The 26524-nt window shown below is 40.1% G+C and overlaps 2 protein-coding genes across 3 annotated transcripts in view; one reads left to right on the top strand and one right to left on the bottom strand.

Annotated features, from left to right (window-relative positions):
• LOC111231647 (whirlin-like) overlaps positions 1 to 3972 on the top strand; it is a 75965-nt gene extending 71993 nt beyond the window's left edge. Inside the window, exons 10-12 of the mRNA XM_022758844.1 lie at positions 90 to 265; positions 1981 to 2112; positions 3749 to 3972. Coding sequence (XP_022614565.1) covers positions 90 to 265; positions 1981 to 2112; positions 3749 to 3925 — 485 coding nt within the window. The 3' untranslated portion in view covers positions 3926 to 3972. The remainder of the gene's footprint in view (positions 1 to 89; positions 266 to 1980; positions 2113 to 3748) is intronic.
• Positions 3973 to 12383: 8411 nt separating this feature from the next.
• The window catches only part of LOC111227906 (syntaxin-binding protein 1-like), a 30751-nt gene continuing 16610 nt past the window's right edge, over positions 12384 to 26524 (bottom strand). Inside the window, exons 10-20 of one of the 2 annotated variants that reach the window (XM_022753655.1) lie at positions 26367 to 26474; positions 26159 to 26219; positions 24674 to 24739; positions 23148 to 23228; positions 21420 to 21558; positions 20986 to 21095; positions 19140 to 19241; positions 17934 to 18019; positions 17652 to 17806; positions 16566 to 16689; positions 13804 to 13821 (exon numbers count right to left, since the gene is read on the bottom strand). In XM_022753655.1, coding sequence (XP_022609376.1) covers positions 16580 to 16689; positions 17652 to 17806; positions 17934 to 18019; positions 19140 to 19241; positions 20986 to 21095; positions 21420 to 21558; positions 23148 to 23228; positions 24674 to 24739; positions 26159 to 26219; positions 26367 to 26474 — 1018 coding nt within the window. In that variant the 3' untranslated portion in view covers positions 13804 to 13821; positions 16566 to 16579. Of the gene's footprint in view, positions 13822 to 16565; positions 16690 to 17651; positions 17807 to 17933; positions 18020 to 19139; positions 19242 to 20985; positions 21096 to 21419; positions 21559 to 23147; positions 23229 to 24673; positions 24740 to 26158; positions 26220 to 26366; positions 26475 to 26524 lie in introns of both variants that reach the window. The other variant, XM_022753664.1, reaches the window with a different exon arrangement.

The raw sequence follows: 26524 nt of genomic DNA, 5'->3' as shown, positions 1-26524 counted from the left end.
AATATTAGATATGAAGCCTGATATAAACCTGACTCACACCCTTGACCCCTGTCGCTGTTTGTATACTAACATGACAGTGTCTCATCCAGGGGCCACACTGTCCCAGCTGTCAGACAGTGGCCAGACCCTGAGTGAGGACAGCGGGGTGGATATAGCCGAGGCAGGAGGCCTCAGTAAGGACGGCAGCCCTCGACCCAGCAAGAACCAGAGGCGCCATCTTGAACAGCCAGGGGCCCACGCACTTACTTCAGGGGCCACCAGACAAGTGAGGGCCTTACACTGCCATAACCACTTCAACATATCACGATTCTTCATGTTGCATCCTGTCCCACGGTGCTGAGATCACAAATTGATTGATGGGTAATATTTGGGTGATTATTGATCAGTTTATAACTGGGTTTTTTCTCTAGAACTTGTTTTACTGCTTTCACTTTATGGAATTAAGTTAAGCAAAGACAACTTACATCGTAACCTATTAACTGCAGATAGATCAGTGTGATTAATTACACGGCGCCACATTGTGTGCTGTCTCATAACGGTGAGAGGATTGAACGTATGGCAGTTACAGAGATGAAGTTCTGAATAGAGCGACAGTTAGGTGACAATAACTGCCAAAGTGTTGATGAGCTTCAGGACGTCTGTCCTTAGACTCTGCAGCTTTAATGACGCTTCGCTGTATTCAAAGAATTTAACCCACCCAGACATTTCCCACCTGCCCTCACAGTATTTCTGCCTCTCCCAGTCACCAAACCCACCTGCACACATGCTTCTTTTTCCCTGATAAACCATTTAGACCAGTGGTTCTCAACCTGGAGGCCGGGACCCCATCACCCCCCAGGGCAGGGTTGAATACCATTTACTTGCTTACAGAAAAACCACATAAATTTCACATGTAATCACTTGTACATATGATTATTTTGCACATGTGAAATTTAACATGTGAAGACATATTAAAATCACATGTGAAATGTGTGGAACACGTGCTGGCACATGTGGTTTTGGAACATTTTTGTGGTGTAATGTGTGAAGGCTTTTGTAAATTCCCATGTGAAACCTATGGGATTACATGTGAAACTCATGTGAAACCTGTACTTAACATGAAACTTAGATTAACATGTGGAATCACAACATAACATGGGACTTTTCGTTTCACACGTGACATTATCTTTTTCACAATTAGCATTCACATATAAAGCAAACCACATGTGAAATGTTGCACTTCACATTTCACTATCACTTCCACATGCAAAGTTTGTATTTGCATGTAAAGTTTATAATGGGAATTTTAATATATACATTTGAAAAACAAATGTGAAATTAAATTCACATGTGTACCACTACATTACATGTGAACTCAAACATCTCATGTGAAATGCTTCAGTTCACATGTGAGATGTAGAATGTCACATGAGCTTTTTGTAAGGGAGATTATAGCATACCACTTTCTTTCCTGTGGCTTTTTGCCACAGGAAAGAAAGTAGTATGCCACCTGTGTTTTGACCTTATTCCCTAGCATTAGAATGTTTGCCTGAATCTTTTTGTGTCTGTTCTCCATCCTGAACTCTGACTAAAAAAATGCTATACTACTATATTACTACTACAGTACTTGCACGGAAAATGAACAATGGCAAACTTTGCTTCACACCATCTCAACACACTGACGTCAAGATTCAGTTCATTTATTGCACCTTTGTTAAAAAGTAATATTTCAAGTAGCCGCATGCAGCTGATGATTATTATTATTATATCAGTGCATTACTGGCTGAGTATTCAATGTGTAGTTAAGCAGAAACCTGATTTAAAACGGTACAACACTTTGACAGTTTATCCTCAAACAGTCATGGTGCATTTATGGTGCTGCACTCAGTTGAATCTGTTGATAAAAGGTGAGGATTTCGATTTCTGGTCTAGATCTAAAAACAAATTATTGATGATGATCTAACGTTCAACCTTGCTCTCAATATCTCTGACCTCTCCCAGCAGACTGGCTCACCGTTGACGGAGCCCACTGCTACCCTGGTACGAGTGGTGAAAAATGCCAACACCCTTGGCATTGCTATTGAGGGTGGAGCCAATACACGCCAACCTATGCCACGCATAGTCACCATTCAGGTGAGACAGTATTACAGTTGTATTTGGCTGAGATTTGGTTTGAAGCCATTGTTTTGTGCGAAGATTCAGTGTCTTTTCTTTCAAAGTGCTGTATAAGGCTGGAGTGGAAAATTTTGCAGATGAAATTTCTGTTTTCCTTCAACATCTGATCATTAGCTTATCAGTCTTCTTGTAACCCCTTTCACATTTTCAAATACAAAAAAAAAAGCAAAACGGTACATTTCCATAAGTCTGAGGATGAGAGGCGCTAACATCACTTAAGAACTGAATGAGCTGCAGCCTCGGTCCCCTGAGCAGAACCCAGCCCCACCCAGACTTGTGTATGAACAGGGCACCCTTGACTGTGCAGTGATTTCCGTTTCGGCCATCCCTGTCACCCATGTCTGTGAAGACGCTGAGAGTCAGTACCAGTGAGCCGATTCAACAGTGACCATCAGACACAACGTGCCCTATAATCAGTTTGACGTTGCACAAATCCATGCACATTTAGCCAATTATGTTCCTGTCATATCGGGGGAATGTAATTATTCTCTGTTCTAAACGGCTGCACACACTCTTTGGTGTTAAAGAGACTGAAAAGTGTGTGATTTAATCTAAACTGCTTTATATCTTTTTTGTTGTTGTCTTTTTTAAAAGCAGCTGGATTGACGGAGTAGAAATCGTTAACAGATTAGTTCTTAGTTACAGTGGCTCAAACAGTAACTGTGTCCCAGTTCAGGGGCCACATCCTTCGGAGTGCATGGTCTATATAGGTGTGGCCCTTCATAGCCGTCGTAGGTTTTAAGGGCCTTGGTTTTAACAGTTGTACTGTTAGCTGTTCAACTGAGCTGAAACCCAATACTTACATTCAAAAGTGTAATCCTCAGGCTCTCTGTCAGTCTTGTCTGCTTTCATGATCAGTGCACAATGAATCTTGGGATAGGTTGGGCCAAGGAGGGTCCCCCTGCTGGAGCCTTCGTTGCCCAAGAAAAGAAGGACGCATTTCTCAGCTGCATCTGAAGGAGCCTTTGAAATGGGACAGTCTAGTCGCTGTGGCCCCTGAATTGGGACACAGTTAGTGACTTACATGGAGATTCTTTTGCATATAATCAATAACCAAATTTCTTCATTTTAAACTTATTTGCATGAAGCCAAGGAAGTGGTACAGTACAAAAGTACAAAATATGTGGCGCTAGAAGACTGGATACTTCTCACACGGTGGGATGATGAACTCAGACAAGCTGGCAGTCTACAACCACTAACAGATTGGCCAGATGGGAACATGCAAGTGCCAGTCCATCACAATACAGTAGCTCTCTAAGCTTGCTGGCTTCACCCTGTCAGTCAGCTGCACCACATGAAGCTTCAAAACTGAGCTGTTGATGTTGACATCTGTCAGTTTAGATGCTAAATGCTAGATGCTGTGGTTTTTGTTGTTGTCAGCTGTAAATCAAACAAATGCACCGGAACAACTGGAGACTAAAAGAGAATTTATTGTCTATGGTGAAATCTTGAAAAGTATAAAACAATAAATTTCAAAATAGTATAACAGTAATCTCTTTTATGACTTCAGGTGTAAGCTTGTAACCTTGTGCTGTAAGTAACAGCAAACACATGCTTTCTCTGTCTAAATACTGTCTGCTTTCCCTCCTTCCAGAAAGGAGGCTCAGCTCATAACTGCGAGCAGCTGAAGGTGGGTCTGGTCATCCTGGAGGTCAACGGCGTCTCCCTGAGAGGTCGGGAGCATAAGGAAGCCGCCCGGATCATCGCAGAGGCCTTCAAGTCCAAAGAGAAGGATTACATTGACTTTCTGGTGGTTGAGCCGGGACTCTGATATGATATAATTTTGGACTTTATGCAGCTAAGAAGACACTGTTTTACTGCTTTGAGGGAACTATATGAACTCAATCATAATATGTATATATATATATATATATATATATATATATATATATATATATATATTCACATACATATCATGGCCCTCATTTTAATCTAATGTTACATTCTTTGCACTCTCAGTCTTTAGTTGTGCTTTGTATGAAACATAAAAATGTTTCATACAATATCTGTGGAGGCAGACCCGCCCTGGGGGCAGGTAGGAGGATCATTTGAGTTCATCACAGTAAATCAAATCAAATCAAATAAAAAAAAATCAAATCAAATCAGATCAGATCAGATCAGATCATTGTAGTTTTCATTTGATCAGCAAAAATAACTCTCTGGTCCCCAGTAAAATATTGTGATAATCGAATGCAAAGTGAGACGGAGCCAAACACGATCATCTAGGTTGAAAACAAGTTTAGCCACATTACAACTTGCCAGATCCGTAAATGAACAACATACAACATATCCTCATTACCCTTAATGAGAAACATAATTTGGTCACAGCTACATTTACTACAAAACATATTTCTTGCTGTAAATTAGTTGTATATAAACATCATCTCTAGGAGACAGAGACTGAAGACCCTGGATAAAAGTGGGCCTATTGTATTTCATAATGTTAGTTTCCCATAAACACATCATACTCAATATGTACATGTACATTCTTTAGCATTTGATCAGTATTTTAGCAGCATTGTCATTTGCCCTTCAGTCCCTCTGATACAAGTGATAGTTTGTTGGTATAGATTCCTATGACTACAACGTTTTATCATTTGTTGCAACCCAGCTCATAATAGGGGAAGCCCAACGCAACCTGCTGGAATTGGTTGAGTAAAATATATTAAGTAGTAAGGAGGGTAACAAAGGTAAACAAAATGTGGGAATAACTAAAAGAGGGAAACAGGGCAAGTGGATGCTGCTTAAATCAAAAACAAAATAGAACAAAAAGAGGACTCAAACCAACATGAGTTGGCAATTTTACTGTGAGCAAAAAATAAAATGGGAAACAAAGAACCTTTCTGGACTCTCTTACAAACAAAAACACAAGACACAAGTTCCTAGTGTCATCAACAATTCTTAAGCTAAGTGTGGGTGCAATCAGTTTGGGGTAAAACTACAATCTAGAAACAAACGAGAACCTTGATTCTCAGAACACTTACAAAATTTCCACGAGGTACTCGGGGCGAGCCGCCTAACCCAGCTGCCCCCAAGCAACTGGCTGGCCAGGCCTTTTGAATCTTGTCTCGCCAGTGGTTTCAGCTGCTTCAGCGGTGGTGGGGACGTCAGCCGCTCCAATCAGCAACACGATGGCGGACACACCCCCTCCAGTAACAGCGGCCAGTCACGAAGCCAGACCCACGCAGCCCACTTTGCATACGGGTCAACAGGAAACAGGGTTAAGCACACGGGGCCTGTAGCATAATATTAAACAGTTTAACAGTAGAAGGGCATTTTAATATTCTCCATAAGAGAATGTTATTCTCTTTGTAGAATGTTGGTGTATCAGCCGTGTCTCATAGAAATGACTTTTATATTCAAAAACACTGCAACAGCAACATTCAGTAGAATAAGTAATCATGACTGACTTAATGAGGATATGTTGTTGATTTACGTTGAAGTAAAATGTTAACTGTTTCCAGCATTATGAAACTGTTTATCCTTCTGTTACGACTCTCGCAGCACTGGGTGAAGGTTAGGGAAACAGATCTTGGTCTAATACAGAAAAAGTTCACAATGATTTCACAAACAACATGTTTATTTAGATTTAACCAAAACCACCATCTGTCCCCTAACAAAGTGCTTCTGTAGTACAGAGGACTATGGAAGTTAACACATCCCCACCACCTCTCTATGACTCCACTGCTCTTAATAAATGTAGCGCTTCATTCATTCATTATTCAATTAAAAATATATCTTTTCTAGTAGACAGGGTTGTCTGTATGAAACCCCATCCAAACGCACAGCAGAGATGATGGAGGTCCTGTACGATCATTATCATGCTCTCTGTGGGATGCTAACGAGGACACAGTAATGAATCAGGGAGCTGTAAATGCAGTGTACAGGAAACACTGTTCAGATTGTTGTGATTACACTGTGAGGAAGAGGTCAGGTTGAACAGAAGACAGTACCACTAAATCACTGACTGGTGACTGGTTGTCTTCACAGCTCTGGTAAAAAAACAGGAAAAAAAATCATCATAAAAAATGAAACTTGCCAGTTTATTAGATCCATCTCGCGACTCTTAAGCAGCCCACTACAAAGGTCCTGCAGTAAATCCCACCATTTCAAACTGCGTATTAAAACAACTAGTGGTTTACATAGTAGGAAATGTTCAATGCAATTCAATGCAATACAAAACAAAAGCCTTTTCATCAGAAATCTCCGCACGTTGACAGACCTGTAATTTAACAGGCCAGGTTGCAGTGACGCTGTGTGCATCTGTTTTAGAGGTGAAGACACAGTGTTCGCACTCAATGAACACACAGACAAATCAAACTTGAAAACTGGAGTACAAGAATATGCAGATTTTATAGGTGTAGAATGTGAAGATGTGTCTGCAGTACTAGAGCAAAATATCAGATACAGTTCCAGTTAAAGGTCCAATCAACTGTTTTTGGACACAAGAATCATGTTGATATTAATGAGGATGAAACCTTCAAAACAGCTGTTTAATGTCTTCTGTTTTTCTGAAGAAGCTATTTATTTAAGTCTAAAAAAATCTTGACCACAAATTTATGAATACAAAAAATCAGAGGTGAAGTTAGGAGGCGGAGTAAATGCTAGTTGCATCATGTGTCATCATCAATGTGAGTTCTAGTGTTTTTGGGGCTTTTTCTTTTGCTGCTGCTATTTCAACATTTTAAAAAAAATCTATCCGCCAAACTTATGTCAGTGTGACACTAATGCTACGTCAACACTAATATGTTTTCATTTTAAAACAGCGTTTTAAAGCCGTAACGAAACGTTTTAGCTCCGTATCAGAAACGATCTCCGTCCACACTGACACACCTGAAAACACATAGACACATGACCATACATGTGCACTGGGTATGCGTATCACTGGGCGAACTACCCCTTGTAATTATTATTATTATTGCACACTTCAAACATGACTAGTCAATACTCTTAACGATTTCACACAGCCCAGAAAAATGAAACTACAGGCCTGTATTCACAGTATTATGAATGAACTGTGGTTTATTTGGTAGCTGTGGGAGTGGGGAGCAGTGAGGAGACCTGTGATCAAGCTCCCGCCACCCCCTCACCATCTCGCACCACCTCTGAGAGTGAGAGAGGAGACCTTCTCAGCAAGCAGAACCCTGCACAAACTAGAAAGTACACCTACTCCGAGCTCCACGGTGACATGATGTCATCGACGTAATGAGATGATGAAATGAGCAATAGAAAATCGATTGCGCAAATGCAATATATATATATATATATATATATATATATTTTTTTTTCAAGCTCCCATGCTACCACCTGAAAAGATACCCATGTTGCCCATATCTAAATCCACCATTGGTAAACAGGAAGCAGATTATCTTCTCTGCAGTTGATTAGTCAAACAAAATCCTCTGAACAAGGAACAGTAAAGACAGTCATATCGTTAACATACAGAATTTAAGTGAACAACAGCTGCTAGCAAAGACAACAAGGTCAGTAACACTGTAACTAATTATCATGTTGTATTCACCACTGGGGGTCCAGGCTGATGAGAGCCAATCAGGAGAGACCATGGGTGTCTACATCTTCGTTTCCAAAGGTCTCGGTTGTGTCCGTCCAGACTACAACACCACCCCAAAATAAAACGCAACCCCAGAGTTTTCTTAAAAGAGGTCCAGCAGAGTTTCTGTTTTAGAGACTCTGGAGTCGTGTGGATGGAAGGAGCAAACGTAGCAAAAGTCTGGCTGGAGTGACCCTTTAAAAGCATTTACTGTATTTATTCTTTGATTTATTGGACCCTGTTTCAACAAAAGTCCAACAGATTGTTTCTATGATCCACAGCATGAATTTATTTCATAATCAATTTTTAACCTGGGTTCAGGACAACCTAAAAAGCTAACTGAGCAGAAGCATGTTGGTAAGTACAGCACCTGCAAAACTCTGCTGTAGAAGATATAAGTCACATGTCTGGCTTCTATTTGTTGTGTTTCTTTAAAAGCATTTGCTTGTTCCATAAGCCTTAGACATGTTTTAGTATCTGTTGTTTTCATAACCATAATCCAAACTAATACAACAGAGCCAACTAGAGAAATATCATTACATGCCTACAGAAATGCAAAAATCTGCTTGTTTTCTCATTGATAGTTTAATATTTAGTCAATCATCTGATTTCCACCTCACTGCTGTTATTATATCATTATTATTATTATTAATATTAATAATAATAATAATAGTAATAATAATAATAATAATAGACTCTATTTGTCAGATATCTGATCAGAAATATCAGACCCCATATTTAAAACGCACTGCCCTGCAGTAAACCCTCCCTTCATGAGGATTATAAAGTCCTTGATTCTGTTAGAGCGTGGTGCTGATTTATCAACATCCTCTTAAATGTCACATGACGCACGGCGTAGGATGATGGTTATATTTTTGCAGTCTAATGATATAATCCCACTTCACTGAGATAGTACTAGAGAAATGTAGGAGTTTAGTGATAAGATGTAATGCAACACTAAATAGTCTGGATCAAGGATTATATGTTGGTGAGAAATACTCTGCTGTTTTAATGATGTGTTAATGAGATTATGGTTTGTTTTTGTTTTTTTGCATTTTGTGAATGCAACCTGTTCAAAAATAATTTAGCAATATAGCTTCTACAGATAAGACTGTACACAGATTTATAGAGCTGTATATACGGTAAGTGGTGAGAGGCTGGAGCATTTTGTTAAACACAGTTATGTAACCTCCTTTGTGGCTGATGTAACTGCTAATGTCTCTTGTGTGTTTCCCTAGCACAGCTGTTTCAGCACAAAAATATCCTTCAGAACAAATCACTTATTCTTGTATTGGTTCTTTTTTTTCTATCGGCAGATAGAGTGAAGTATGTCCAAATACTCCCCAAACAGACTTCCTGTCGACACAATAAAAAGTCTAATCAAACTAAACTACACCTGTTTTATATTTGGTGTAACAAGAAGTTGATGGAGTTTTCAAAAATGTTCAGGTGTGTAGCAACAAGGGAGGAGCCTGGACGGTAGAGAGAGGGAAACAGAGAACCTTGATTTCTTTGAGACGTGGTACATTCTCTAACTGGTGCAGTAATTCTCTATCAGCAGTTCATGGTGGACGACAAGGGCAAACGTGCTGCAACGGCCGTTAACAAGCTGCGAAAACAGAAAGGATGCAACAACAGAAACACATGAACTTGGAAAACTAATGCAACAGAAAAAACGTTGCATATCGAGATGACACAACAGAAGAGCTCCAGGCCTCCAGGGGGAGCTCTAAGTGGAACACCCATAGACTGTATATAAGCTAATGCTAACACTTTATATTATCTGTTGCTCTTTTATGATATATTACCAAATGTTACAAAGAACAAAAAACCTTTTTATGTCACCTCTTATTTCTTTCCTCATACTCTTGTTTGGTCCAAGGTCAAAGATCAAAGGTCAGGTCATAGGTTTGGCATCTTGGATTGAACCTAAAACTAGTGCTGAAGGTGTTCCACTTAGAGCTGCCCTGGAGGCCTGGAGCTCTTCTGTTGCATTAGTTTTGGAGGTTCATGTGTTGTTGCATGTTTTCTATATTTGCAGCGTGTTTGTTGTTCATGTCTTTCTTTTGTCTTCCTGCAGCACATTTTTTCATTTGCAGCACATTTACGTTGTTGTGTTTGTTTTGTATTGTTGTACGTGTTTTTGAATCGTCATCGTTTCTGAATTTGCAGCTTGTTTCTCTTGGTTGAAGTGTTTTGGGCCGTTGCAGCGCGTCTGCCCTTGTCAGCCACCGCAGCTGTTGAAGGGATAATGAGTTATTCTTGCTGCACTTTTAAAATGCATTTTAAAAGGGTAAGTATTTAAGTTTTTTTTCCCTCTGTAACACAAACCAACAATGAACGTGTCCCACTAACAAGACTCGTCTATGAATCCAAAGCCTGGTAGACCTTATTCCTCTTTGCCATAGAGCTCCATGAAAACACATCATTGAGCCACACTGTTGCCCTGGGTGACATGTTCCTTCAATGCCACACACATGCTGAAAACAGGCCTGAACAAAGGCACGGTTTCCTGCTGCTTGAATAACCTTTGTCTTGCTGTCTATAAGAATATTTACCATATATATATATATATATAGAGCAAAAAAAAATGGAATTAATTATTATGAATTAATTTATCAATTGCAATTCTTAAGTGTATTGCTTTGTGATTTATCAGTCTGGTTGGCACAGGTTGCTATGTTCAGTACAGATATATTACAGCCAGGTTGTTGACTTAACATCTGTCTTACTTACTTCACAGTAACCATAATGTTCATAACTGATTACTGATTGTATTTTAGAGGCAGAGTGAAAAGTGCAGTTTCTAGATGAGGTGGTAAGGAGGAGGGAAACAATGCATTACAGGGGAAAACATCCAGTGCAGGTTAGTCGTGAATTGTGAAGCCTATTACCTTGCATTAAATTCATCAACACATAAAACAGAAAACTGTCTGCGAGATACATTTTTCTGAGATATGAATAAAACCAGGCTCCTACTCCCAGAAAATATCAGACACCATGCGAGTCTGTGGGGATTCAAAAATGGTTACGCAAATATGCAGATTACAATGGTGAAATGTTGACGGCAAACTTAACAAAACAGTAAATGTGCACATTTGCACGTCCTTCTTTCCTGCAGGAGCTTTAGACACCAACCTCCCATCAGCAAGAAATATTCTCTGAGTTCATATTGACTGATGATGCAGCCACAGCATCCATTGTGTTCAAGCAGCGTTGACATTCTCTGAGCCACGGCTGCATTTCAACAGCTCCTGCACTCCCAGTGTCCCCGGCGCCGGAGACCGACAGTGTTTCAGGTTAGTCGTAATTTGTGTAGTTGACTACTTGTTTGAGAAACATGATATTAACACGGAGGAGAAGAGGCTGAATCCTCAATCGTTTCTAATCTTGAGGCTGTGTCTTGTGAAGCAGCTTCAGCTCCAGCAGGTGGTGATGTTTGCACCCAAGGCGTGTTAGCACCACACATGTTGGAAAAGGTAAGGTTTTGATGCTTTGTAAATCATCTGATGACATCATTGACACAGGTAATACATTTTCTTTTCTCTCTGCTGCTGCTAGTGTTATTACACTACAAAGAGTGTAGTGTAATAACAAAGACTGTAGTGTAATTACATCACCAATTAACACCATTTAATTAGAGATGATAGGACACAGGGCTCAGTGTTGGAGAATGATTGAACCTCTGGGAATGATATGACTCTACTCGTCACTCATCTGCTGTGCATTACATTGTGTTAGTTCACTGATTCACCGGTTTTTAAGACCCTTACAGACACACAATTGCACATGTAAAATGATATCCATCTTAATGAACATTCCTTCACTACTCTTAGAAACAGTAGCTGAAGATGTTCGGGTGGGTGGAGGTGGAAAAACTGAAAGTGTGGAATTCCCTCTAGTTATATTTGACAAGATGTTGTGCTTATATAAGCTTGTATATCCACATAGCAGAGGTGGACATGAGTTCACCTGCTCTGAGGTTTCCATAGTGTTGAAGTGACTCACATCTTCTGCTCTTCTCTGCCTGCACACTAAAGGCATAAAGAGAGCTTTATTCTGAAAGGAAATGTGATATCTCAGCTGTTGCTGCTTGAACCTCAGTCAGAATCGTATTCACTGCAGGTAGAATACACGCACTTCTCTCACTTCACTGGTTTGTTCCTTCACCAGAAAAATCATGTTTCTCAAAAAAAGCAGCTTTCGAGGGAAAAGGGGGGACTCTAAAAATAGCCACAGCAGAGTTCACATGTTTCCAGAGCCTCATCATCCCACGCTTCCGTCAGCAGCTGGAAAAGGCTCCCTCCAGCGACTTCAGTAGGAATTACACCTGAATCTTTGTAATGTATTGTGTAACCGGGTTAATCACACTGAACCTCAAGGCAGGATGGACCCAGAAGAGAGAGACAGGAAAGTTGGGGAGTCAGGGGATGACACGCAGGAAAAGGGCAACAAAGGGTTGGAATCGAACGCAGGCTGCTGCAGTGAGGACGGAGCCTGATGGTACGCACCCCATCATTTCCATATTTTTTTTATTGTTTTTTGTTATGTCCATCCTTGACGCCACTGTCCTGAAATGCTAAGTGATGAATGTAAGAAAGAGAAAATGATGAAATGATGAGAAACATGAAACACACGACTGTTTTCATCATATCACGACTGTTTTAATTGAGTCGACTTTAAATCAATGAAACTTAAATTTTTCATTACACATCCATTTTCAATTCACATGCATTTTAATCACTGTCAATCTCTGTTATTATCAATTCATTTTTGTTACTTCCACCCTTCATAATTTCCCTTTTGATAATTTCATATTATTCATGTTTCTGTATTTATTTGTTTTTTGCCTTTGGATAGAAGCTCTTTATAGCAAGTTTAGAATTTTAAATTTATACATTAAAGTTTAAGTGTGTTAAATTTGAGAACAAAGGACAGAGACCCTGCACACTGTGGATCAAACCACATTCCCGTCCTTAGATGTTCAATCATTCATTAATAAAGTCAAGTACAAGTAATGGACAATGTGTAGGATTTTTGCATTGTGTTTTCAAATTATGGTTTTGGGTCGATAACAAATAAATAAATAAACAAATAATAAAACTCCACCACTACAATGTACTACCTGCAGTTTATTGTATTACATGGATGTAAATAATACGCCTTCTCTCTGAGCTTACAGGGTGGAGAGCCAACGTCAACAAAAACTAAATGAAGAGTTTAATGGAAGCTTAACACACACATGCTGTGGCAAGTATTCTTGGTGTATGTGGACATAAAAACACAGACTTGTGATAATATTGACCTCTCTCTTCATACACAGTGGATCACTAGTTACAGAAAAGCACTATACAACAATAACCAATGACAAAATGATGGTCAAACACGGAGTAGTAAAAGGAAACTGAATCTCTACAGGACAAAAATACAATGCCAGAAACGCTGCAGAGTATTGAGACGATGCACGAGAGACTATTCGACTATACTGTATATTTATCTTTCAAATGCTTCATCTACAGCTAAAAATACTGCCAGAGTACGTTGGCATTTCCAAGGTCAGACACATGACTGTGACTCTGGTTATTTGTACAGTGTTGTACGGTTGCTACAGTGTGGGAAGCACTACAGACCGGCATGGAGCAACATAACAAAAGAAGAAAGCAGTGTATTGGTCGGGGGAGGATTGCAGTAGAAGTGAGCATGTGTCAGATCCATGAGTTTGCTCCATTATAACCAGGAAGCAGTGGAATATTGTCTGAGTAAAGTCTACACTCTCCCTGAATCTCATCCAATCATTTAAACTGATTCACACACATAAGTCATCCCACAATTAACACTGACTAACATTCACCATAAAATTTAGTCTCTTCCAATAAACTTTCATCAATATCAACAAACTGAATTTAAAACACAGTTTCAGGGTTGAAACAGCAACAGAATGGCGTAGATACAACATCAAGTGTATATTTGATGTGTCATGCTGGGGGGGGGGGTCATGGCTGCTGTAGAGGGATGAGGGAGGAGCAATACAGGAGCTTCTTAGCTGGTCTGCTCTTCTTTCTCTAAGTTTCTGAGGACTTTGAGAAGGCGAGGTGGGGTGAAGATTTCAGTCGATCCTGGAAGACACAACAGGATGTTTGATCAGCTTTCAATGAAATGATTACAATGAAGTAGGTCCATGATACTAATCTATACACTTGAAGGAAGATCAATCTAACAGCCTAAAGTATTCATGTGTTTTTAATTAAAGGGGACCTGCGTTTTTTTACAGTTCAGGTCTTAATTTTAAGTTGAATTTCTGTCTGTAATAAAATCATGTGACTGTAGAAACCAAGGTTATTGCTGAGAGCAGTTCTGGGAACATGGTAGTCTCACAGAGGTGGACTGGGCAGTCAGGTGATCAGCCCTGTATCATGATTTACATCCAGTGCCGATGTGTGTACATACATAATTGCCAACCATATCTTAACCATAGTGAAGCCCTAACCCTAACCCGAACCATAATGCAGATGTACCAGGATAAAAGTAATCCCAGCAGAACTGTATTATCTTATAAGATCCTCTCACACATGGTTGGTTGGTCAGTGACATAAACCTTCTGTATCAGCCTGAAAGATTAAACAGCCCTTCACAAGCAAATTAGCAGTGAGACATTGATGAAGATTTTCCTGAACTAGCATGAGGTGTTGGTGTCATTTTCTGTCTTCTCAAGGATGTGGCTGCACACACAAGAAAAGTGAACTGCACTGCTGTAAACACTGCTCTGCTGGAGGGAATAAAAGGGAGGTAAGGTACAACACAACACAACACAAAACAACAGCACAGGTTTATCTGGGAACTGAGACCAAGGTGAAAATCAGAAGCTACAGATCTATCGATCGATAGATCGATCGATAGATTGATAGATCACTGTCTTGAACTGTGGTTTGAGGAAAAAGAACCTCAGGATTTAAAAAAGCTTCTTCTTAACCTGACTGGGTAAAAAAAACTAACATCTCACACTACACTTCCTATTAAATTAGGAATTCACATGTCTTCCCTTGTGGTTTGTGGGTGTTCTGATCAATGATGTTGCAGCATCACAGTCAGGCCTGGATTTTTAAAGTTATAATCTGAAACTTTTCCATATTAAAATCTATAAAAACATGTAGACCTTTGCTCTATGTGTTCTTGAGTTGAGTTCTTACATTTTCACAAATGTTTCCATCAATTCTCAAACCAGAGAAATCTGTGATTTTAATCATGGTAACGTTTCATTGGTCGCCTATCAGTGACATCATATCCTCTATGATCATGTGTCAGTGTGTTTGTCTGACAGAAGCTCATCATTGACTTTTATCTAGTTTTAAGCCACATACACTTTTGACACCTTGGTGGTTTTCAGCTCTATATTTGAACCAGATGAAGGATTTTAGTCGTCGGACGTCTGGATCTGAAGTTATCAGAGAAACAAGCTGAGGAAATGTTAGACAGCTCAGCTCCCAGCTGCTGGAGACGTCCTGTCCTGTGTCACTGAAGAGCGTCGCTGAATCTCTGAGTTTTAAAGTCAAACTGCTTCATGGGTGTTTCTACTGGTTTTAATCCCCTGGTGTGTTTGTTGTGGAGAGGAGGACACCTCTGTGGATGATTCAGCTGCTGGTAAAAACCTGCTGAACGTCTGCTTCATAAGTTATCAGAGAAACAATCAGAACAAAGGTTAGCTTTATTCAGTGTTTTTAACGGGTAGAATCACCGGGTCTGAGAGAGCCCTAGAGGCAGAAGTTACTGACTGTGTGTTTAAGTTGAATTTACCTGTGTAAGTAAATTCTAGATATTATATCAATATTCTCTGCTACAGTGTGTGTCATAGATAACTTTATTTATTATTTTAAAAGAGAATATTTACTTACAATAAAATGTTACTGGTGGGTTTCTTTGCATGTTCTTGATCGATTACTGAACAGGCACCACCCCAGTAGCCCAGGGGTCAGGGTGGAGGACTTGAGACCTGCTTGACTAACACTGACAAAGGACTCGACTTGACCTCGACTGTGTGTTCATGACTATTCACATTTTTCTGTGTTCAGCTCTGCTTGAGGTTTCTGCCTCTTTTCTTGCCACTGTCACCAGCTCTTGGTGTAAATAATACTATAAGAGAAGGTCTAGACCTGCTCTATTTGAAAAGTGCGCTGAGATAACTTCTGTTGTGAATTGGCGCAATACAAAATAAAACTGGCTTGACTTGACGTGACTTGCTTGTTTGTCACCACAATAACTTGGGATTTGCTTGAGAACATGTGTGACTTATCCCCACATCTGGGACGCAAAGTGACACCAAACACACGCAAGCAACTGCACATACAAAACGACTGGGTGTCTTGTTTCTATGTAGGAGGGTTGGGGATCTTTCTCATGTCCTGTATTATACAGATTGATGGATTTCACACATGGCCAAAATACATTGGTGCTCTTTTGGTCTGGGGTCCAGGGATTCAGCGTGCCTGAAAACTAGTTGATCCAACATGTCAGCCATCTAAAGTCAAAGTGTGTGTTCTGTGTGTCCACACACAGAACACACACTGAGCTGCTCTCACAGCCTCCTTTGATGTTTCTCTTATAACTTTGTGTATTTTCTGTGTTTTTATGTTAATGCCAACAAGACTGTGTGCCAAAACTCTGAGGTGTTCCTTCAAGATGTACATATGAAACACGAGGACCAGAGTCAGTGACTTCACAGACAATAAGGCAGTATTTAGGCATCAGTAAAAATCACTGACAGGAAATACTGCAGGGGTCAGAGGTCAAAGGTGAGACACACTGGCAGGTGGGTTGATATGGGGGAACACGGGTCTACAAAACACATCAGGACCTGTGTATTTACTTCCAAAAGTCTTTTCATTCTGCAGGAGGCTCCTCTGTGCCCTCTGGTGGGGCATTGGGGTCCAGGAAGTCTGGGTGCTGTAGTTCCTTTAGGTACTTAGGGGGGGTGAGAATGTGAGTGGAACCTACAGGGGAGAAAAGCCTGAAAGCTCAGCAAGGACTGAAACCCGAGTGAAACCTTGTTAGTTAGATAAGATACACATGAGATTGATTATGACAAAAAATATGACTTTAGAGAGGTTACCTAGTGCTGCCAAATAAGAGAGATCTCCTGGGAGATCAGCTGTGACTAAAGGCAAATAAAGTCGAAAAAAAATCTAATAAAGTCTGACGTCTGCCTGGAGAACGAATCAACTGCAGATAATTTTGTAGATTCATTTGTTTTCTCCTCCTTCCTGTTCCTGACGCTGCATTGATTTCCTCTAAGTCTCAACATATCAGCTCTCACAGAGACTGTGATTAATGCCTTTACACAGAGGTCAGGCCCTGTTGACTCAGCGGCACACAAACGTTTTCCAGCTGAGTCTGCAAGAGATGTTTTTTAAGTTATGGGTCTGTTATCTGTACTTCTCACATGAAAACAATAAAATATAAAGACATGCCAATGCACCAATTTTGTATTTCATTTCAGTTGTGTTGGGGGACATAGTTGTTAAAAGAAAGGTTTGAAGGTTGAAATCTGGACTTTCAGTCTTATGCAGACTATGTTTTAAATTTGCTGTTACCAAGACCAAGCTGATGACATCACTATGACATCATCAGTGTTATTTTCTCAGACTTGATAAAGCTCATCCGGAGCCACAGAGGACAGTCTTGTCTTAACAGGCTGGACAGTAGTCCTGGTGAGTAAAACGATACAGTACGGACATGTATAAATACCCCGCTCAGCTTTATTCTGGAAGGATATATTGCAAAAACAATACGAGTTATTTTGCCTCTGTTTGTTTTGGTTTCTTGTCACCCTTTAATATCTTATTTAGGTTGTCAAGCCTGATTGATATTGTAATGTTATGTGTTTGTTCATTATTTGGTTTGTTTAGTGTAATTAAAAAAACCCTGGTCAGCTTATTCTGCCCAGTCAACTCACCAATTAGGGCCTCCCACTTGCCATTGGCCTGAGTGACCTCATACATGCAACGCATCTCGCTGTACGTCATCCCTCCAATAATAAAGACGATGATCCTGGGTCCCGTCTTAATCTCTGTGGGGCCCCTGTTCTTGTGCCAGTTACCATAGCGAGCACTGGATGATGAGAAGAAAGGAAATAGATAAGTATTTTTCTGGAAAAGAAGTAGTAAGTTTGATTGATTTATTTATTTAAGCAAGGTGTTCTCTGAAACATGGCACCATGCATTAAAAGACTACACACCTTGATGGGGCACTGGATTTGGCAGACACTTGTCGCTGGGAGATGTATGGGTACTGCTTGGGGTCAAGTTTGTCCTCAATAGCATCCTATGGGAACACATTCATAAGTAAATATGTTACTACAGTTTGCATCGGTAACAGAATCACCTATGTTACAGTTCTCACACACATTACTCTCTAAAGCCTCATTCAGACAGTGTGTATTACTATAGTGCGCTCCTCTGTAATCTAACTCTTTGTTCAGTTCAGTTATTCAGTCATTCTCTGTCCGCTTTGCCATGATTCACTCAGAAGAAGGTTTTCTGTTAGAAAAAACAACCCGTGGCCCTTTGCGCCATCTCGTCCTCTCTCTCTCTCCCTCTGCCTGACTTTCCTCTCTCTCTCTCTCTCTCTCTCACTCTTGCTATCTGGGTTAAGGCAACAAATAACTTCAAAACAAAGACGTGATGAACCCAGCTGGGACATACTTGTCGTTCAACACTACAAATGTAATGTTTTTTCTTTAAATGTGAAAACAAAGCACAGTAAGGTTTATCAGTCAAGAAAACAGTCGGTGACATGTCACCTTACCCTGAAGATTTTATCATGAGAAACATTACATTTCAAGAATTAGCAGAAGATATAACAGATATATTGTTAAGATGCTTCTCTGTAGGAGTTAAAGGTACATTTTCATAAAGCTCCTTAGGTTGATGTCCATGTGTAGTTTGATTATAGATCAGGTCTAGGTTTTATATTAATACAGTGAAAGTATCAAAGCCTCAGTCCACAGAGAAATGCACACAGCCTGTATTCAGAAACTGAGCCTTAAAACCAGCCGTCAGGACTTCTGGAACTTTGTGATGTCACAACAAAGCAGTCACCAAGCCCCGCCCACCTGGACCCACAATCAAACTTTGCAGGATTTAGTTTCTGCTATATTTTTATTTGATCACTCAGAAAACAGTCAGCCAATCAGAAGAGAGGCTCAGAGCCTCCTCTCTTCTGATTGGCTCACTGACCTGTTGTTACTAGAGCTCCAGAGAGAAGCCTGAGAGACGAGATGTAAAACTACATTGAGATGGTTTTTTGTTCCTGAAACTACAAATATATCTTCTTACAGATCAACACTTCAAATAAAACACAGAAGAAGAGGAAAACATGGAGCTTTAACAGAAAATGTCCTAATCCCCAACATCAGTGTGAAGTCAGAGCACACGAGGAGTACCTCAATAAGATCCTTGACAAGAGGAGTCCACCTGGAGAGCTGGTAGGTCTGCTCACTGATTCGTTCTTTACGATCCGGCTTCTTGGCTTTCTTGACGGTGCCCTGTGTAGAAATGAGACCAGCCAATCATGTGCTGTCACTGTTCACATCAGCAGAACAACTCACTGAGACATTTAAAGAGTGGATCAGTTATTTAGCATTGTTCAGCCTTAACATCATTTTTTCCTACAGGAAGTGGCCATCGTGCTCCTGGGCTGAGGTGATCGTGCTTATCCAAAGCACAGTTTCACTTATTTAGAAAGAATTGTTGTTTGCATACAGGTAAGGTGAAAGTGAAGGTCTTTTGAAAACCACATGGTTTCAGGTCGGGGTCATATGGAATCAGTTGCCCAAACAAACCACAACAAACATGCTCACTGGGGGATTTTTTAGGTCCACCACAAAATCCATAAAGAAAATAGAAAAAATAAAAACACTAACAATACACAAATATATTTCATGATGCACTGAGCCTCTGGTTGACAGATTTATCATGACACAGTTCTTTTGACAGATTTAAAGGATGTCTGGTGATATAAAATATTTTCCTGCTGTCAACAAATCCCATGAAAATATCAGCCATCAGTGAGTTGATCCTACTAACAAATACTGCGTGTGTGTGTGTGTGTGTGTGTGTGTGTGTGTGTGTGTGCGTGTGTGTGCGTACGGCGTGAGCGTGTGAGTGTGTGTGCCACAGAGCTCCTTTGTTTCCAAAAACTATTAAAAAGCCATCAGTGAGCCACACTGTTGCACTATTCATGACCATGAACACACACACTGTCCTGCTGCTGGAAATACTCATTAGAACACCAAATGTGAATTAATCCGCTACTAAAAATAGTTCCAAACAATGCATTATTTCCTCTTTGTTGGGTGATTCTCACTAAAACTAAAGTGTCCAGCTGTTTTAGGAAACTGCAGAACCTTTTCTAAGACAAATAAAGTTGATATCCTCACTAAGAGCTCAAGTACGGTGGCACTAAGAGCTGAAAGCTCTGCATCTTAAGAAAACACATTCAAACAGACAAAACACAAACAAATTCAGAAAATATCTTCATCAGACAACACATGGGCTGCAGATACTCACAGCACAACACAAGTGTTTCCAGAGAACAAGATCACCTGGTTGCATGTAAGGTAACGGCGTAGTCTTGAGCTGCGTGGGGTCAAGTCCAACCTGTGGCCCTTTACTCCACATCATCCTCTCTCTGTCTGATTTCCTGTCTCACTGTCGCCATCAGAATAAAGGCAAAAAATGCCCTAAAAATAACTTTGAAAAAAAAAAAGATGAACCTAGCTGGGACACACTTGTCCAATGCTTTGTGACATTGAACAACAATGTTCATCACTTATTAGTGTCCCCCCTTCTGTTGTGTTGTGACTATTTTCTGCACATGTGTCAAATTGATGAAGATGTCTGTTTGCATGTGTTTTCTTAAGATGCTGTGTGTTGAGCTCTCACAGCCACCGTACAGAAAAATACAGAATAACACCAGCCTTATCCTTAACAAGTGATTCTGAAAATCTACATTATGTTCAATCTGACAGTAATGAATCTGTTTGTTTGTTTGGTCTCATGTTGTTGTTACACATAACTGTAGCTCAGGACATCTGAGATTGAGGAATCATGTTCACATTCTCCTATTGAAATAGCGACTTCATGAACCACTCTGTTGCGTTCTGCACAGCAAGAAGAAGGAAGAAAGTTTTATGACCCTAACCCAAACCCTTACCCTTTTAGAAGGACATGGGGACGACCTGCCTGAGGCCAAAGTTTATAATGAGGCAGTGGGTCAGGACAGCTCACCTCAGTGACAATGGGAACGCCCATGTGGGCCATGTTGGAAATGATGTCACTGTCCTCTGGTGGGATGTTGGCATGCTGAAGGAGCTTACACAGGTTCTCCTCAGTCACCCCTGTCACACACATGCAAACACCACAAACACATGCACCAAAGATTTTCAGTCCATACATGCAACACACACATGCATGAGAGCATGCCGTGTTCAAATGTGGTGTAATCCATGTCAACACAAGGAAAACTGAAAATGGATTAGCATCAAAAAACAGACGAGCACAACATGAGTGCAAACGTGTGTTAATATTTAAATGAAACATTATGTTAAAACACCAGAAAATGTCTCAGTTTAAAAGCTTTTCTACTGTTCTCATCATAGTGCAGGACTTCCCTCCTCCCAAATATGAAGTGATAAGAAAAACAACAGGAGTGTACAGCTGACCGTTCTTAAGGAAGATGTAGAGCAGGATAATGCGGATCTTGTCGGTGACACCGACATTGGCGTCCAGTAGAACGGGTACAATGAGCCTCATGGGATCCTTGATCTTCTCTCCCTCTGCATCTGTGCCCATCGCCAGATCCTTGATAACAATGGAGGACAGAGGAAGAAGAAGACAGAAGCTCAACGTGACTTTCCAGTAGTTCATTTCAACAGCACACGGTATCATGGGAAATCTAGCTTAGACAGTAGGAGAGCTTGTTTTCTTGGATTCAGTGACGGCAATCAAAGTGCGAGTATGACAGCTCTAATAAATAGCTATATTAAGAGTAGTGAAGTAATTACTTAATTATTTTAGTCTTCTACCATTTTAATAATAAAATGAAATTATGTATTATTATAGATAATAGACAAAACTGTGGCCCTGAAACTGCAGCCTTTGGTAGGCTACTGCAGGAATGTAATATTGCCCAAGGTTATATTAGCAACATTAAACTACTAAATTATAGTGGCAGGGAAATTTGTATTGAGTTAGTAATATAACATGTTATTTTTGTTCTCTCTCTCTCTCTCTCTCTCTCTCTCTCTCCGTCTCTCTCAGGAGTTGCTGAGGTTCTTGTTGGTGCTGCACACAGTCGCGGGCATCATTCACTTTCTTTGTAATTGTTTTTTATATATATGTTTTTATATATGTTTGTGTGAGTCTACAGCTTATAATCTTGAATGTCTGAATGTCCTTGTGTCTTGCATCTCTCCAACCTTTCAAATATCTGGTCGAGAGCTAGTGACTGCGAAGGCCGTAGCATATGATTCCATCTTTATTTTATCTGATAATTACCTAATTATGCTAATTACACAAACTACCCAACATGCAACTCCTTGCAACCACAAGACAGAAAGTAGTATTTGGCTGGAATAAAGCTTTAAAACTACATAGAAATACAGTCCTGACACTGCGGTCCTGATACTGCAGGAACCTACCACTGACAACATCCTGACATCAGCTACAGACTTAATACACAGACATGAGATTGCTGTGAATGTTATGGACAGAAAGCGAATAAGCACGTGACCCACACCAGTCACACACACAGTCACACATGCTGCCATTAGTTGTTCACATTGGAAGGACACGTTTGGTATGTTCCATCACTTAAGCTATTATTACACAGTCTAGAGCAGTGATTCCCAACCGACCAGTACAATTTTGGTGAAAAGATGTAGTTATGAAAAATATAAAATGATGTTTTTAAATGTTTTAAAAGAAAATTATCTTTAAAAACATTAAAAATGTTTAAAAACTCCTTTCTTTTTTTGTCGTATGAAGGCCTATCACTGTGATAAACTAATGATAAATAATGAACCTTTATGTTGTTGCCGTCGGGAACACGTTGAATACGTGTTTGCTATCTCTGATTCAAGCTAAAAGATTGCATAGATAGATTTCTGTTTAGCAACAGGAAGAATTCAAAGGAAAGAAGTCAAGAGACAAATGATCTCACCCCATCAAACAAAAACGAAAAACCCAGCTTCCCTGCTTTCAGTTCAATCCTGAATGTTCAATTGTTTTACAATAAAAGGCGCTCTGTTGTAGGTATTATTTGGCCACCGTATTTCAGATGTGGGCCACCAACATTTTACAATTTTTCAAGTGGGTCATGACTTGGAAAAGGTTGGGAACCACTGGTCTAGAGACAGATCTAACTAAATAACGAGGTGTCTCTGATTTACCTGTTCCACACGACACAGTTTGTCTATAGTGCCCTGGTAACGGTTCATACAGTCTTCAGCCAGGTGGAGATGGGTTGAGTACTGAGGTCAGAGAGGAGAGACGCTGTTCATCAGTTTGACAGAGAAAATAATCAGCTGCAAATAATATCAAAAGAAGCATGTTTTTAAGGGTTCATGCATGTGCCTCGAGAAATCTGCAAAAAAATGTTCTTGTTATTACCAATTACCAATCGTTTATTATCACATCATACACTGTGTCATTTCCTTTTTTGCTGAACAGTTGTTTCAATGTGTTACAAGTGCACTCGGTTGACAGTTTATTAGGTACACCTTGCTGAAACCAGTCTCCTACAGATATAATATATATACCTCTCTGTACAATGCAATACAATTCAAATAACCTCTAAGATACTTGCAATAGAAACTGAATATTATGAGCCTCATGACTGCAGGACTGATTTATTAGACTGCATTAGTTTTAGCAAGGTGTTCCTAATAAACTGCCTCCTGAGTGTAGATTATCCAGGTGTCTGTACATACATGCACATACAGTGGCCTCAGACCTCTTCACTTTATTGTGTCATGGATTTCATTTTAAATGGATAAAATTTATATTTTTTACCCATCAACCTTCTCAACAGTCCATGATTTCGCAGTGAAAATTAGTTTTTAGAAAGTGTTTCAAATCTATTAAAAATCAAAAACTGCAATTTCTCATTTATAGTATTCAAAATCCTTAATTCAGTGCAGTAATTCAGTCTTCTTGGTAAAGTCTCTACAAGCTTGGTAGACCCGTGTTTGGGCAGTTTATCTCATGCTTCCTGACAGATCCTCTCCGGCTCTGTCAGACTGGACAGGAAGCGTCTGTGAGCACATCCTTCAGGCCTCTCCACAGATGATCTGTGGTGATCTGTGGTGATCTGTGGAGTCAGGGCTGGGTCACTCAACAGTCAGAGACATGTCCTGAAGCAACTCCAGTCTTGTCTAGACTGTGTGTTTCAGGTCATTGTCGCGCTGAAAGACAAACTCTCGCCCCTAGTCTCAGGTCACGGTCACTCTGGAGCTGCATTCATGCTTCATTTCTGAACCAAAAGCCCCCACCTAGCTGCCACCAGCATAGGGATGGTATGAGTCCGCTGATGAGCAGTGCCTGATGGTCACCAGGCATAGTGCTTGGAGTTCTGCCCAAAGAAGCTTTTTCTTCATGCTGTTTAACATTGTGGCTGCCAGCCTTTATTATAGTGGCTGTTCCAGTCACTGAAATATAGGCCTGACTGTTGAGATGGTCTACCATCTCTGCAGAGGACTTTGTTACAGTGACCATTGGGTCAGTGGTCAACGCCCTGACCCTGCTGACATGCAGTGTGAATTGTGGGACCTTACCTACACAGGTGTGTGCCTTCCTAAACTGTCTTGTTTTCCACAGATCCAGTTGTGTTCAGACCTGACTACATCTGCCTCCTGCCTCTTGGGAACCATGACAACATGCCGTATTTATAGATGTACAGTAACACTTCAGCTCTTACCTTGCTCAGCTCTTTCTGATACTGAGGCATCTTCTTCAGCATCTGAGACAGTTCCTTCATGGTGGTCTGAAAGACACAGATGAGTCATAGACCTTATTATGAGTTATCTTCTTTATTTTAATATAAAGACTATAGTGTTGGTGGTGTAAATAATACATTTACTACAGTACTCTATTTTCATTGTAAGTTATTTGTTCTTCAACTTCACTAGTATCAGAAGCAAATATAGTGCTTTTTACTCCACTACATTAACATTATAGTTATTTGTTACATTACAGATGAATATTTGACGAACAAAATATATAATCTATTAATAATTTAATAGAATGATGAATAGATGAATAGCATTTGTTGAACTGGAGAACCCAACAGTATATAAAACAGTTTTAAAGCAGGCCCCTGCAAACGCAGCTTGCATGAGTAATAATTTTATAATGATACACTGACAGGGGCCCATTATTCTGCCTGCATGATGAGCACAGTTATTTTGATTCTTTGGGTCCACTTGACTGTAGTAGGTTCATGTTTTCAGGACTTTTCTACATTGTGGTACTGATGCTTTCACTGAAGTAAAGGATCTGAATACTTCTCTTATGACTATATTTATACTTTTATACTTTTTAATACACTTTCAGCCGAATGCTAGCATAAATATCTAAATTGGTCATCTTGGAAACTCAGCCTCTGGAAGGGCACATTGGAATGATCTAATATGACTTCACTCCAAACATAGTGCGAACGAGTTCACTCATATATTGGTAGGGACATGTCCCTACCATCCATATGCAAATCTACAGCACCATTGCTACTATTGTCCCGAATATCTTAACGCGCAGCACTATTTTGATATAAATCGTGCTTCAGTACCCAGTTATGTCAAGTTTTTTTGCCATAAAAATTATATGAACTTAGACCTTTTTAAAGGTATCCCAAGTGCCCACCACACAGTCTGGGTGGCCGTGTTGGGGGTATAGCCGAGGGCGGTGACTGTATAGTAGTGACATCACAAAGTTCCAGAAGTCCTGACAGCTGGTTTTAAGGCTCAGTTTCTGAATACAGGCTGTGTGCATTTCTCTGTGGACTGAAGCTTTGATTCTTTCACAGTATTAATATAGAAGCTAGACCTGCTTTATAATCAAACAACATGTGATGAATGAAAGAGTATCTGATTCAAAATATTGTTTGTTTGGAAAAATGAACAAGACATGGATTTCTATACCCATATCAGACCAAACTTCATTCATCCGAGACATCACTATGACTATGACTGTGACGCCCAGTTTTGGGAAGTTATAAAAATAAATGTTTTATTTAAGTATATTTTTGTTGACTGGGTATCTTCAACCATCATTTCATTTTTACTTCAAGTAAAAGTAAATGTTCAGGTAGAATACAGGACTCTGTGTGACTGTGTGAAGGACAGCTGGGAGCAGAAACACAGTAACAGATCCTGAAACCTGAGCACAGTGACAGTGCGTCCTCTACCTTTTCTCCGGTGTTCATCTTTTTGCTGGCAGAGAATTCTTTCAGAGAACGAGTCACAGCCCTGTGAGGACGAATGAGAAAGAGAGAAGAACAAAGACAGAGAATGAATGAAAAGTGTTGCTGAATAATGTTCTGTGGCAACTTTTCACAGAGCTTTATGTTTACGGTAGAGGAAGATGCATGTGAGGAGGGAGTGAAAGCCACTCACGTCGACACCTCAGCGATGTGTTTGTGTCTCAGACTCAACCACAGGTCATCGTCCTCATCCAGCAGCACCTCCTTCGTCCTTGTCTCTCCCATCCCACTGGTCTCAAAACTGACAGGGGGCGAGAGAGCATAGTCTGTATGTGTGGATCGAGGAGAGAG

Source organism: Seriola dumerili, unplaced genomic scaffold (assembly GCF_002260705.1).
Source record: "Seriola dumerili isolate Sdu_G_001 unplaced genomic scaffold, Sdu_1.0 BDQW01000017.1, whole genome shotgun sequence".
Lineage (NCBI taxonomy): Eukaryota > Metazoa > Chordata > Actinopteri > Carangiformes > Carangidae > Seriola > Seriola dumerili.
Note: the sequence above shows the minus strand (reverse complement) of the source record. Positions and strands in the feature narration are given on the sequence as shown.